Source organism: Ovis canadensis, chromosome 12, assembly GCF_042477335.2.
Source record: "Ovis canadensis isolate MfBH-ARS-UI-01 breed Bighorn chromosome 12, ARS-UI_OviCan_v2, whole genome shotgun sequence".
Classification (NCBI taxonomy): domain Eukaryota; kingdom Metazoa; phylum Chordata; class Mammalia; order Artiodactyla; family Bovidae; genus Ovis; species Ovis canadensis.
Window position 1 is genome coordinate 17,288,312 of NC_091256.1, and position 15,123 is coordinate 17,303,434.

Consider the following 15,123-nt stretch of genomic DNA (forward strand, 5'->3'; position numbering starts at 1 on the left):
CTACATGTTCATCTTCTCCCCTTGGAGGTTTGATAGTCATAGCAAAGTTGTCATGTTCCAATTGGCTTCTGTGATTTTCTGCATCTCAGTGAATGACAACGCTATCCTTCCCCAAACCCTGCTCCACCCACAGCCTCCCACATTTTGGCTGATAGCAACTCCATCTGAACAGTTGCTGAGGCCAAATGTTTTGGAGTCAGTCATTCTTCATTTCTCTTTTTTTCCCCTCACATTCTCCAGCATGTGCAAAACCAGAAGAAAATTCCATCATGTCTACCTTCAAGATGGATCCAGCATACAGTCCCTTCTCGGTGCTACCATTCTGGCCAAGCCGTCTCCCCTCTACCTGGATTACTGTACCCTTCCTCACTAGTCCTGCTAATTCTGCCTTTTCTGCTCTTTGGTTTATTCTTAATGAAGCAGCTGGTATTCCATTAGAGTCAGATCCATGCGCAGCTGTAATCTGAGTATTGAAGTACCTGCGAAGGATGTAAGAACCCCGTTTTCCTGCTGTTACTCACCGCTTCTCCCCCGCACCCATTTTGCTCTGCCACTCTGGCATCTTCTCTGTTCCTGGGCCACATTAGCCACTCTGCCGGCTCGGGGCCTTCATACTTGCTCTTGCCTCTGTCTAGAATTCCCTACAGTCAGGTCACTCTGGCATGCTTCCTCAGATCTTTTTACTCAAAATCAGATTTGTAGTGACAGCTTAGCTGAACATCCTGTTTAAAACTGTATTCTCCTCTCAAGACTCTTTGGGATACTTTTTTTTCCCTTTCTTTTTACATTTATCTCCACTGTCTCTGTCTCTTTTATATGGTGTACGTGTGTTACTTGTTTATCTTGTTTTCTGTGCATTCCACGTAGATTGCAGTGGATATTCCGAGAGGGCACAGGTTGTTTGTTGTCTGAATCCTCAGAACCTGGCACCAGTGTGGCACTGAGTAGTTATTTATTACACGAGTAGGTGAGTTGAGGAGGCAATGAAGGTCCTTTCCAGTCTGACCTTTGCTTCCTTCACCTCAACAGCCTCACGCTCCAGCCCTGCTGACCTATTTGAAGCTGCTTATACATACTCGGCTCTCCGTTGTCTCAGAAGCTTAAACATTTGCTCCCAGTTCTCAGACCTCTGTCTTCCACTCCTGTCCCTCCACATCCATTGTTTCTCACCTTACCTCAGGACCCCTGGACCTTTTGGATAACAATATGTTGGATGAAACTTGACCTGACACTCTTCCTTGACATCATGCCCTATAACCTGGTGCCACTGTTCTCTGAGGGATAGTAGTCTTGGAGCAAGAGCTTTATCTCCCTCTCCCGGGATTGAACCTAGATACCAGTCCACCAGGCGCTAGAGACTGGAAGCAGAATTCTCTGATTCTTACCCAGTTTGGAAGCAAAAATGTCACAAGGAGGCAAAAACTGCAAAACAGATAGAAAGTTTACCATTAGAGACACACAGCACAATGGGAGAACACAGAGAAACAGCTTGTTTTATTTAAGTCAGAAGCAAGACAGAAACACAAACCCAGAGAGGAAGGGTGTGGGCATCCTCTCTAATGAGAAGCACAATAAGTCACAAACTGGACTGACATCCACACTCAGAGAGAAGTGCAGGAGTCCTGAACAAGGAACACAGTTAAGAGGTGACTTAAATCGTGTATATAGGACAGTCCTTCTGGGTCTTGGTTTACGTTTGGCCAGTTATCTTGTTTCTTTCTTCACTAACTGATCCTAAGACCCTCCCCAATGTGCATGTATATCTTTTCGATAAGATGTATCCCATCTCACCTATGGGTGCGTGTCCACACTTATTATGGACCCCCTCCCTTTTTGACCCTCAAGGAGCCTTCCTGCGCATGTGCAGAAGTGAAGTCTTCCTTGAACTCAGGAGTGGGCCCCTTATCTCTTTACTTCAGCAGAGCTCAGCTTCAGCCACTAGCTTTGTCCTCAGAGTGTCTGGGTGAGAACAAAGCTTCAATCTTACTCCACTAAACAAACACCAGCTGTCCATTTTAGGAGTCTGTCTATCTCCTATATCACCACTCTGGGTTAGGAGGAGTTTCTGAGGATTCTCCAAGTGTCCTCCATGTATTTCTGTCACCGACACACTAGCATTGTTTTCAAAACTTGGTGATTTATAAATGAAATGTACTTTAGAGATACCTGAGAATCATAAAATGAGGCACGACAGAATCCTTTTTACAATGAAAGAGCATTGGCAAGTAATAGAAGAGTGAAATAATATTATTCGAAAACATTGAGCAGTTTCCAATAATTAACTTCTCTGTCATATTAGTAAGAATGTTCAGCTGTAATTATAGAGGGTATACATTTGAAAAATCAGATTACTGCAATTAAAAAAGCATAACAAAATAACTCATGGCTCCATTTTGAATACATTGTTCTGTTTAGTTACTGTCAGGGTAGTATTGGTTAATGAAAAACAGCAGTGACCTTTACAGACACAGACTCTATTTTAAAATAATCAGGCTAATTTGGCAAAGAGATTAATTGAATTAGAAATTCTGGCATAACAAAGATGCAGATATTTTGTGCCACTTTGCTTTATTTTGAAGTCCCAGGAGTCGAAACTGATATGAAAATGTGGGTGTGGACAAACGGAAGGGTATGAAAAGAATTTTACTGTTAATGTATGAAATTGTGCAAATGGCAAGCTCTCATGGAGGCACAGTTTGTAATAAATGATTTAAAGGCATTAGCAAAGGAAACACACCTAACATGTAGTTTATGGATTTCATTGAGAGCTGAGCCATCAGCATTGTCTTATTGCCTGCTGGCGCTTACAGTTCTTCACTAGGTCAAAACTTATGCATCCTTTCCCACTTTAAAAATTGTTGAAGTGATTATTAATTTCCAATATCAAATGACAAAGTAAGAATCATGTAAATGTGCTCATATTTTATGGTAATTGGATTTACATTTAGAATAAGTGCCTAATAGAGCCACAAGTATGTTGACATGATGTTCTAATTTTAAAGACCATTTCTTCGTTTGGGTAATAACTATTAAAATAAGAAATTCAATTTTTGCAGTATGTTTAAATATCTGATGACCAGTGAGATTGAATATCATAATGTTGACCTTTTCTTCTCTCATATGCCTTGATTATAGCATCCCCAGGTGTTTCAACAGGCAATCTGAAAAATTCAAAAATATTTCTTTACCAGATTCCAGTGCTGGTGTTCCTAGTCAGGGTTCCTCTTCTCCATATGGTGATGGTCACACATACACACAGACATTCCCTATAGCATGGTACGTTCAGTGTCCTGCAGGCAACCCACTTCATTCAGTGGCTATATGCTGTCCTAAGACCCTACAGCGCTTTGTAGTCAGCTTTCAGAATGATGAAGAGAACGTGGGAAAAGATACAGTTGTTAAAGTTATTGGCTGACAGAGGAGTATCGCTTTTACTTGTGTTTCATACCCAGATCTCACTGGGGAATCAGTGACACAGTCATACCATGACACGGAGGCTAAGAAAGTCACCTTTGGCCAAAGAGTAGCTTTTTACACCCAACTCTGTACCATGGAAGGGGAAAAAAATAATAATGTTGATAGAAAGCCACTTCTACCTCAGCCCATGTGTGTCTGATGGAAAGACTCTTAAGAGTCTATTATTTCAAAGACCCAGCGTTTAGTCCTCTCTGCCGCATCTCCAACAGTGGTGTGAAGTATTGTTATTTTAGTCACTAAGAAGTGTCCAACTCTTTTGTGACCCCATAGATTGTAGCTCGCCAGGCTCCTCTGTCCATGGGATTTCCCAGTCAAGAATGCCATTTCCTTCTTCTGGGGATCTTCCTAACCTAGAAATCAAACCTGCATCTCCTCCATTGGCAGGCAGATGTTTTACCACTGAATCACCTGGGAAGCCCAGTGGGAAGTATACCCATTTTGAAAGGATTCAGTTATTGGGAAATCTTCGTAATATATTATCAAGACTCTACTATGCTTCAGTATCCTGGTCACATGATAAATTTATGTTAAATTTTGTCCCTCCTTAAAATGTGGCCATACCTAGTACTCATTTCTTAGGATTTGTTATGATTAAGAGACTGTCATAATTTTCCTCTTTGATTAAGTGGTCTTACACTTTCGTTAATACCATACAAGCTTGCCTACTGAGTTTGGAGCTCTGTCAACCCAAGTTCCTCTTGAGCTGTGACCCATAAGTGTTTCATTTGAATTCTGCCCCACGCAGTGACCCTATAACTTTTCTGTGTTTACCAGATGCTTGATTCTTCCAGTTAACATTTTTACCCCTGACCTCCTCCTCTGCTGCCAAAGCAGTTCTGACATTTTCAGCAGCTATTTCCTTACCTTTAGGAGAGGTATTTATTCACCATAAATAAGTGAGCTGTCAAGAGTGGCTGGGGTTGCATGTCATTAACTTTCCATATCTAACTACTGTTATTTCCACTGTTTGATATAGTTCTTCCAGTTTTCATAATCATTCTTCAATGTGATTTTTATCTATAGGCCTAGTTAAATCATATAAATAATATTTATATATTATTAATATAATAAATAGATAATATTTATTTTTATTTATATATTATATGGTGATGGTAGTTTAGTTACTAAGTCATGTTTGACTCTTTACAACCTGCTGTAACCCGCCAGGCTCCTCTGTGTATGGGATTTCCCAGGTAAGAATGCTGGAGTGGGTTGCCATTTCCTTCTCCAGGCGATCTTCCTGACCAAGAGATCGAACCCACGTTTTCTTCATTGGCAGGTGGATGCTTTACCACTGAGTCACCTGGAAAGCCCATAATGTATTACACGTATATAACATTATTTATATAATAATAAATTAATAAATTAAAATAGCCAAATAATATAAATTTTATTTTTATTTACTTTTAAACATATGTATTTGTTTATTTGGCTGCACTGGGTCTTAACTGTGGCATGTGTAGACCTAGTTCCCCAACCAAGGATTGAATCCCAGCTCCCCTGCATTGGGAGCACAGAGTCTTAGCACCTGGACTACCAGGGAAGTCCCAAAGGTTGTTTTTATGTTCGTTCTTGTTGTTATGTTCTTATAGTTTTAAAAAGTGAAATCTGTTTTATTCTTCTGATTGTACAAATGATTCATGACTATTGCAATAGAAATACTTAGGGTGAGGAAAAGGAAGTAAACATTACCTAACATCTTAATACCTACAAAAAAGTATTTTTAGTATTTTGACTGCCAATCTTCTGTAAATTGTATCAATACACACATACAGGTACCACAGTCATATTGATACAATTAGGATAATGTTCTATACGTCACTTTTTAGCCATGACTTTTTTTTTCTTGTTGACGGCCTTTTTGCTGTTGTTGATGCTGAGCAAGTTAATTTAAATCTCTTGTTGGTTAGGTAGATTCCAGTTACTATTCTGCCATATGTAATACTGCAGTTGATATTTCTGTGCAAGTCTGTCCTCTGAGTGCCTTTTTGTCAATAGGATTGAAGCTCACTTGGAATTAGAGGCTAGCTGCTAGTTTCAGTCTCACCTCTCATTCATTTTGGTAGTTTTCGAGGAACATGCAGATCAGATCCCACATTCTTTTTTCATGATAAATCTATTTTATGAAGAGAGTTTGGGTACTACCTTTTTGCTAGAATGCATACATTTTCCTCCTGTGTATTTAATTTAATTTAATGCCTGGTAAGTGGATGTAAAAGACAACTTTCCACTGGCGATGTCACTTCACATTCAAATTTACGTATTAGAGTTTTGTAGAAATGTTTTTTTCAGGACTATGAAACTTATTCCACATGACACTGTCTTGTACTAAAAATGTTTTCTTCAAAAGCTTATTTAAATTTAAGTACTCTGATATTTCAAGACCTATTAAAACATGTCAGATCAAAGAAAATGTCATTAATTAGATAACTAGCTTTTAGTAAATCTGTATTCACTACCAATTTCCTTTTGAAAATGCTCTCAAACTTATGATGAGCAATTTATTTTATGACTTTATAATTTGTTATGCTTTCAAATTTATTTTATGAATTTCCTATTTCCTTATTTTGTAGTTTATAGCATATCATTTCTATGTACCTCTATATGATACATTCCTCTTCATTCCTGCGTACTTTGTTTTGGCTTCATTTTTCAAGTGTTACTGAGAACATAATAAGGTGTGTTCTGGAAAGGAGAGTGGTGCTGAGTTCATCATCCACATTTTGCCTGTCCTGGCTCCATCCATCTGTCTGTATTGAATGCCTAGACTACTGTACTTGGGAAGACATTAGTACCATCAGTTCAGTTCAGTTCAGTTGCTCAGTCATGTCTGACTCTTTGCAACCCCATGAATCGCAACACACCAGGCCTCCTTGTCCATCACCACCTCCCGGAGTTCACTCAGACTCACGTCCATTGAGTCAGTGATGCCATCCAGCCATCTCATCCTCTGTTGTCCCCTTCTCCTCCTGCCCCTAATCCCTCCCAGCATCAGAGTCTTTTCCAATGAGTCAACTCTTCGCATGAGGTGGCCAAAGTACTGGAACTTCAGCTTTAGCATCAATCCTTCCAAAGAAATCCCAGGGCTGATCTCCTTCAGAATGGACTGGTTGGATCTCCTTGCAGTCCAAGGGACTCTCAAGAGTCTTCTCCAACACCACAGTTCAAAAGCATCAATTCTTCGGCGCTCAGCTTTCTTCACAGTCCAACTCTCACATCCATACATGACCACTGGAAAAACCATAGCTTTGATTAGACGGACCTTTGTTGGCAAAGTAATGTCTCTGCTTTTGAATATGCTATCTAGGTTGGTCATAACTTTCCTTCCAAGGAGTAAGCGTCTTTTAATTTCATGGCTGCAGTCACCATCTACAGTGCTTTTGGAGCCCCCCCAAAATAAAGTCTGACACTGTTTCCACTGGTTCCCCATCTATTTCCCATGAAGTGATGGGACCAGATGCCATGATCTTCATTTTCTGAATGTTCAGCTTTAAGCCAACTTTTTCACTCTCCCATAATGGTGAGTAAAAGAGATATACTCCATCTTACGGAACTTGCAGTTCAGTGAGGATACAAGTATTAAAGAGGTACATTTACAAACAAATTTAAGGTTACTCCTGAGATGAGTGGAGGCAGAGGTATGGTGAGTGACATGGCCTAAGAGATTCCTTGGCTGCATTGATCAAGGGGAAGTTTCCAGAAAGGTTTCCCTGAGAGAAAGATGAGCTGAGAGACCTCTGATGAGGGAAGAACATGTGAAAAGGGCTGCAATAGGAAGCGTGTGTCACAGTTGACTAAGTCTAAGAGAGCCAGGGTCGGAGTTTTGGTCTTTATCTTAACAAAATAAAGTGCCAGTGTTCAGTGGGGTGATGTGATATGGCATGCATTTAGAAGGAATCTGTGTAGTTGAAATTTGGAGAAAAAATATAGAAAGCAAAAGGAAGTGTAGAGTCCAGGTTTTGGCTTTTACAAGAGCACAATTGCAAGAAAATGATCATTTATATTCAGGTGGTTCTGGCTATAGATATGAAGAGAAGTAGATACATTTTACAAATATTTGGTGGAAAGAATTGGAAGGTTTGGTGACTCATGTATTCAGTATTTATAGATAGAGGGCAGGAAGCACCTAAGATGATGCCCAAGTCTTTGGCTAACCAAACACAATGAAATTTAGTGCCACTTACTGAGATGTGATGGAGAAGGCAATGGCACCCCAATCCAGTACTCCTGCCTGGAAAATCCCATGGACGGAGGAGCCTGGAATGCTGCAGTCCATGAGATTGCTGAGGGTCGGACACGACTGAGCGACTTCACTTTCACTTTTCACTTTCATGCATTGGAGAAGGAAATGGTAACCCACTCCAGTGTTCTTGCCTGGAGAATCCCAGGGAAGCCTGGTGGGCTGCCATCTCTGGGGTCACGCAGAGTCGGACACAACTGAAGTGACTTAGCAGCAGCAGCAGCAAATGAGATGTGAAAGGCCAAGAAGACCTATTTTGGTGGGAAATGGTACAGGTTTGGTTTGGAGCAAAAGAAGTCAGTCATCCAGATAATGGTATATTCTGGAATCACAAAGAATAATATACTAGGTGGTGGTTGTTATTCAGTTGCTAAGCCATGTCTGACTCTTTGCAACCCTGTGGACTACAGCACACCAGGCTTTCCTGTGCCTAATTATCTTCCAGAGTTTGCTCAAATTCATGTCCATTGAGTTAATGATGCCATCCAATTATCTCATCCTCTGTCGTCCCCTTCTCCTCCTGCCCTCAGTCTCTTCCAGCATCATGTTCTTTTTTGATGAGTCAGCTCTTTGTATCAGTTGGCCAAAGTACTGAAGCTTCAGTATCAGCCCTTCCAATGAATATTCAGGGTTGATTTCCTTTAGGATCTACTGGTTTGATCTTATAGTCCAAGGGACTCTCAAGAGTCTTCTCCAGCACCACAGTTTGAAAGCATCAATTCTTCAGCACTTTAACCTTTTTTATGGTCTAACTTTCACATCCATGCATGACTACTGGGAAAACCATAGGTTTGCCTATATGAACCTTTGTCAGAAAAGTGATGTCTCTGCTTTTTAATTCGCTATCTAGGTTTCATAGCTTTACTTCCAAAGAGCAAGTGAATATACTAGGTATTTTCTTTGAATAATCTTCTAAATTTTGCAGTTCTTTTTTAAACAAGGAATTTTTAAGAGTTTATTGCTCTTTGTGTTTGTTTAACATATTACCCAAAATAAAATGATTCAAAGATTTAAAAATACATACTCTGTTTTGGGATTCCTCGAATACTTTATCACTATAGTGAGTGGGCTTAGTTCTGTTTGTAGTTTTTTTGTTTGCATTTTTTGGGCAATGTAGTATAGCTATTTTCATCTTTTCCTGAGTAGAGTATGTTGCTGGGAATGACTAGTATTTGAATCAGCTGCACATTAAATGATGTAGATAGGGATGAAATATAAACAGTGAAAAATTCTAACTAGTTGGACATTAGAATATATGATGTTCTTTGCAGACTATAAACAGTTTTTAGCATCAAAGATAATAGTACTTTTAAGACACATTTAAAGACAATTACTCCTTGTTCTGCATAATGTTTTATGCTAACCTCAGTCACAGTTTTTTTTGTGTGGTATATTAAATATTTCATTAAATATTAATACAAATCTAAATATTAATGTGCTTTACAATCTGAAAGTGTTAGCATTAGTTAGACTGAGTGAAGTTACTCAGTCATGTCTGACTCTTTGTGACCCCATGAACTGCAGCCTACCCGGGTCCCTTGTCCATGGGATTTTCCAGGCAAGAATACTGGAGTGGGTTACCATTTGCTTCTCCAGAGTATCTTCCCAACCCAGGGATCGAACTCTGGGTCTCCTGCATCGCGGGCAGATGCTTTACCATCTGAGCCACCAGGGAAGCCCAAATATTAATGTGCTTTACAATCTGAAAGTGTTAGTCGCTCCAGTCATGTCCAACTCTTTGTGACCCGTGGACTGTAGCCACCCCCCCCCCCCCCCCCGCCCAGTCTCCTCTGTCCCTGGGATTTCCCAGACATAGATACTGGAGTGGGCTGCCATTCTCTTCTCTAGGGATCTTCCTGATCCAGAGATCAAACGTGGGTCTCCTGCTTTACAAGTGAATTCTTTACAGTCTGAGCCACCCCTTCAACCTGAGTTACTGACTTTATTCTGATTATTTCTACTGTTGAATTTGTACTGCCAAAATATTGCTTAAAAATAATAAAATGCTAGAGTTTATTGAAAGCATTTAAGTGACTTTTCAGTGGAGTATTGATTAGCAAATGGTTTGGAGTTTTTGTCCTCTGGCATTTTCACTCTTTAAATAAGAGCCCATGGTCTTTTCTTTTGATTAGTATGAGACCGAAAACAAAATAAAAAAGAGTTTTTTCCCTGAAATAGAAATGAATATTACCAAAAAGAAAATTAAATCAATATTAAGGTTTTTTCCCTAATTTTAATTTTGATGTTAATATATTGTCTCTATTTTATTTTCTCTTTATGTTAACAACATTTAAATATGTTTAGCTTTTATCAACATATGAAAATGAATGTTTTTTTCACTTGGAAAAATCTAATGTCTTATCATTCTTTTTATAGGTCTCATATCTTTTGGGTGAACAGAAGTCTACCTTTATGGGGCTTACAGGTTATGTACAATTTTGTTTTATTCCTATATATCTAGATGTACTCATATTTTACAGAGCAGTACTACTGGGGAGAAAATTATTGATATTAAAAATAAACAATTAAAATGGTTTATTGTTTAATTAACCTTAATGCACATCTTGAAGTTTTTATTTCTTTATGTTAACCTGAGCCTTGAATTCTACCTGTTGAGAATTTCCTCATGGTCAGGATTAGACTTCAGAAAGCTTGAGTAAAACAGTGTTTGAAATTGCAACACATTCTCCCAACTAATTTATGTGTTCCTAAATTCTTAAGTTACATCCATGTGTGAAAAATTAGTCAAAAGTCCTTAACCATATTTGCCTTTTTACCTTATGTTCTCAATATCAGGGTCATGGCGGAATCTTGATGAATAGTTGTTAAATGAATAAACAAATGAACCAATAGCTATTATTACCAATGGAAAGAGCTTGGTCCCTTAGTAGATAATTTTGCAAATAAAACAAAAAGTATGCTCTGGCATTGAAAGGCTCCTGAAGAAGGAGTAAGGAAATGTGAAGAGAACAGTGCTTCTGAATTACGTATTTGGTGTGTTTCCTCGAGTCCTGTGTGTTGTTCTTTGTTCCTTTTTCTGTTGAATTTCATGCCTAGCAAACTTTTTACAGCTTCACATCTCCTCTACTCCTCTTTCCTTCAGATGCTTTTTAGTTTCTGTTAATTTTCAAAAGCAAAAATTATTCAAAGAGTAGAGTCCCTAAGATTAAAAGCATTAGAGATTGGAAGATAGTTGAGTCTGGAAGGAATGGAAAGACTCTAAGCCTCACTGTTTATAAGCAAACATTAAAATACTTTAAAATCAAATATTTGGTTTGTCATTTAACATCAGGGTGATTCTGAGATCTGTACATTTTATATGCAACTATGAATATTTTTGATTATGTGTGCATTGTGTTTATTACTATGAAATCAAGTTTTTACTGTGTTTGCATATTTCCTATTTTATAAGTTGTGTTTTATGTTTTTTTAGTGAATCTTATAGTAGTGTCATTAACTTACAAATAACTCTTTTCAAATATTTCAGTTTTAGTAAAAATGCAGTTTTTTAATCTCTGAGTTAGATTCCTATATTATCCATCAGTGAGGTGGATACTTGTAAAGTAAGTTAGTATTTTTCTGAATAATTATATATGGCCTTGAAATATATTTTGATCATTCAAATTTTTACTTAATAGTGATACCTTTAAATAAGAACGTTCATTTTTCAATAAGATTTTGAGTAATTCATCCTGAAAATGGTTTCAAGGTCACCTAACAATGTGTACCTTTAGAATAGTACACTTAAGTTAAAAAATTTGCGGGGAAAATCTAAAAAGTTAAACTTTTCTATTTTAATAATGTCTGACTACTGTATGCACTTCCGGACTTATTTTACTTATATTGTGATGCATTCATATGTTTTTAAATTATCCTTATGTTTTAATACTCACCTATATCAAAATTTTCGTTAAAACAGGAGTCAGAATCTAAAACTCTAGGGCATCTGCTTTTCTCAGACAGGTTGACTTAACCCTCACAAATCTATGAACAAATATATTTGTTATCTTAAATACTTCATGTTGATGATTGCTTAGTACTCCTCTCTCCCAAAGTGCTTAGAGTCTTTAACAGAAGACAATTTGGATGTCCTTTCTGTTGGAGCCACTGTTCTTTGGGAGTTGAGCTGAGGAAATTGTATGCAGAGTAGAGATGAGAGAGAAAGGCGGGAACTTGTCTAGGGCAGGGCAGGATGCCCAAGTCTGCTGCAGAAGGGGGGTTGTTTATGAAGTCTGTTCAGACGGAATCTGCAAGTATCTTGGACCGTTTGCTTTAATGATCAAGGATGTTACTGTTTACCTTTGTTTGAGGTGGATGATAGGATGCAAATACCCTCTAACTCCAAGCTTGTATTCTTTGATTTTCTGTAGGGAACTGCCATTTTTGGTAGGTGAACTGAGAGGGAGGCTGTGTGGCTGGTTTTATGGTGGAGCAGTCATATGATAAACAAAATCTAGTCTTTACATATTATTCAAATTCCAGTCATCTGACTATTCTAATCCCACACTTACATTTGTGGTAATAAATTTTAAAAGACTTACTGAGGAGTATTAGACATTATAAAAACTAAACTGTAGTGGTCAGGACAGCCTGCTCCCTACCACTTGTATATAGAAGTTAAGAATGTCACACAGCACCTCTGTTGCTGAAACTCAGTCTCTGTTCACCAGAGTCAAATAGAAACACAGAGACAGAATTTCGGGTGAAGTAGAAAAGAGTAGCTTTAATCGCTTTGCCAGGCAAAGGGGGCCACAGTGGGCTAATGCCTTGAAGACTGCATGACCCCAGTGAGGAGTTTTATAGTGTTCAAGAAGCAGGGTAGGATCAGCTCGTGGACAATTCTTGGATTGGTTGGCATCAAGGTGAAGTTTTGAGAAAATGATCAACCTTCTGCTTTCAACTAGTCTAGGTTCTATGTTCTTGTGGTTGGCAGTTTTCATCTGGACAGGGAGTCTGCTTCCTGTAAAAACAGTCAGGCTTTTATCTGTATCTTTCAGGGAACTGGAATTTCAGTGATATGTGCCAGAATTATAGTCTAAATTGTTACCAGTTCTTTAGCGCAACAGCTTTTCCTTATTTCTGTATCTTCATATTTCCCAATCATTAACTCTTGAGTCACCATTTTACTTCAAAAGACAAGGACACGAGGCCTTGTATATGGTGTCAATCCCTATATCATACATGATATATATACATACTCATATATGCACACACATACACAGGCATATATTGATAAATTGATAGTATATTCAAAATATATATTTTTGTTGCATCTTCTCATTAAGGTATAATTTATATTTTAGGTTTTAGTGGCACTGATAAGTCTCTTTGAAACAATACTGCTTGGTTATCTCAGTTATAAGGTAAGTTGTTTTATTTAGAAATTTTCTGCCAGTGGAACACAGTACTAGCATTTACCCAGTATTTGTCTACTTATAATTCACACTCTGGGGCTAAAGCAAGATCTTCTTAAACCCCTTTAATTATTTTGGGCCTCTCCAGTAAGTAATAAAAAGCTGTTTTAATATAGTAATGTTTTCCTTGGTGGCTTAAACACACTTCACTAATTCCTCTGGTCTAATTTACCCAGTATATGCATGCTTATATTAGGCAAGTGAATGGAATTGTTTGGCTTTTTATTGTTCTCAACCTCTTCTCCTGATCTGTACAGAAAACACTGAGGGAGAAAAGTGTGTCTGTTAGGAATTATTAAAATGAATTCCCTTCATTTTTGGCAAAGCTTTGCTTGGCTAACCCAATTTAACAAATGTTTATTGAGCTCTTATTTGATGAAGAGCACCACACTGTGAATTGTTTGTTTGTTTGTTTGTTTTTCTTTTCTCAATGAGATTACAATCCAGAAATGGGGGTAGGCAGGAGAAGATTATACAGGCAATAATAACACAAGGTAAAATAATAAGTACATCCCATGAGATGCAAATAAATTTCAGTGGGGGTTCATCAGTTCAGTTCAGTCACTCAGTCATGTCTGTCTCTTTACAAACACATGGATTGCAGCAAACCAGACTTCCCTGTCCATCACCAGCTCCCAGAGCTGACTCAAACTCATGTCCATTGAGTCAGTGATGAAAACCAGCCATCTCATCCTTTGTCATCCCCTTCTTCTCCTGCCCTCAATCCTTCCCAGCATCAGGGTCTTTTCAAATGAGTCAGCTCTTCACATCAGGTGGCCAAAGTATTGGAGTTTCAGCTTCACCATCAGTCCTTCCAATGAGTATTCAGGGCTGATTTCCTTTAGGATGGACTGGTTTCACCTCCTTGCAGTCCAAGGGACTCTAAAGAGCCTTCTCCAACACCACAGTTCCAAAGCATCAATTCTTCAGTGCTCAGCTTTCTTTATAGTTCCACTCTCACATCCATACATAACTACTGGACAAATTATAGCTTTGACTAGATGGACTTTTGTTGGCAAAGTAATGTCTCTGCTTTTGAATATGCTGTCTAGGTTGGCCATAGCTTTTCTTCCAAGGAGTAAGCATCTTTTAATTTCATGGCTGCAGTCACCATCTACAGTGATTTTCATGTCCAAGAAAATAAAGTCACTGTTTTCATTGTTTCCCCATCTATTTGCCATGAAATGATGGGGCCAGATGCCATGATCTTCGTTTTTTGAATGTTAAGTTTTAAGCCAACTTTTTCACTCTTCTCTTTCACTTTCATCAAGAGGCTTTTTAGTTCCTCTTCACTTTCTGCCATAAAGGTGGTTTCATCTGCATATCTGAGGTTATTGATATTTCTCCCAGCAATGTTGATTCCAGCTTGTGCTTCATCCAGCCTGGCATTTCGTGTGATGTACACTGCATATAAATTAAATAAGCAAGGTGGAAATATACAGCCTTGATGTACTCCTTTCCTGATTTGGAACCAGTCTGTTGTTCATGTCTAGTTCTAAGGGTTTCTTCCTGACCTGCATACAGATTTCTCAGGAGATAGGTTGGGTAGTCTGGGATTTCCATCTCTTTAAGAATTTTTCAGTTTGTTTTGATCCACGTAGTCAAAGGCTTTGGCGTTAGTAAAGCAGAAGTAGATGTTTTTGTGGAACTCTCTTGCTTTTTTGATGATACAATGGATGTTGACAATTTGATCTCTGGTTCCTCTGCCTTTGATTAGTGCAAAGAAATATATGAAGATATTAGAATGGGAAAGACTAGAAATCTCTTCAAGAAAATTGGAGATACCAAGGGAACGTTCATGTAAAGATGGGCTCAATAAAGGACAGAAATGGTATTGACGTAACGGAAGCAGAAGACATTAAGAAGAGGTGGCAAGAATACACAGAAGAATTGTACAAAAAAGATCTTGACGACCCAGATAATCACAATAGTGTGATCACTCACCTAGAGCCAGACATCCTGGAATGGAAAGTTAAGTGGGCCTTAGAAAGC

General features: G+C 38.4%; 1 protein-coding gene across 5 annotated transcripts in view; it reads left to right on the top strand.

Moving 5' to 3' along the window:
* The window catches only part of KCNT2 (potassium sodium-activated channel subfamily T member 2), a 445,066-nt gene that overhangs the window by 145,452 nt on the left and 284,491 nt on the right, over positions 1–15,123 (top strand). For all 5 annotated transcript variants that reach the window (XR_011247634.1, XM_069545283.1, XM_069545284.1 and 2 more), the window contains exons 4-5: positions 10,094–10,142; positions 13,021–13,080. Coding sequence is in view for 4 of the 5 variants with exons in the window: in XM_069545283.1 (XP_069401384.1) it covers positions 10,094–10,142; positions 13,021–13,080 (109 nt within the window). In the remaining variant the exon portion in view is untranslated. The remainder of the gene's footprint in view (positions 1–10,093; positions 10,143–13,020; positions 13,081–15,123) is intronic.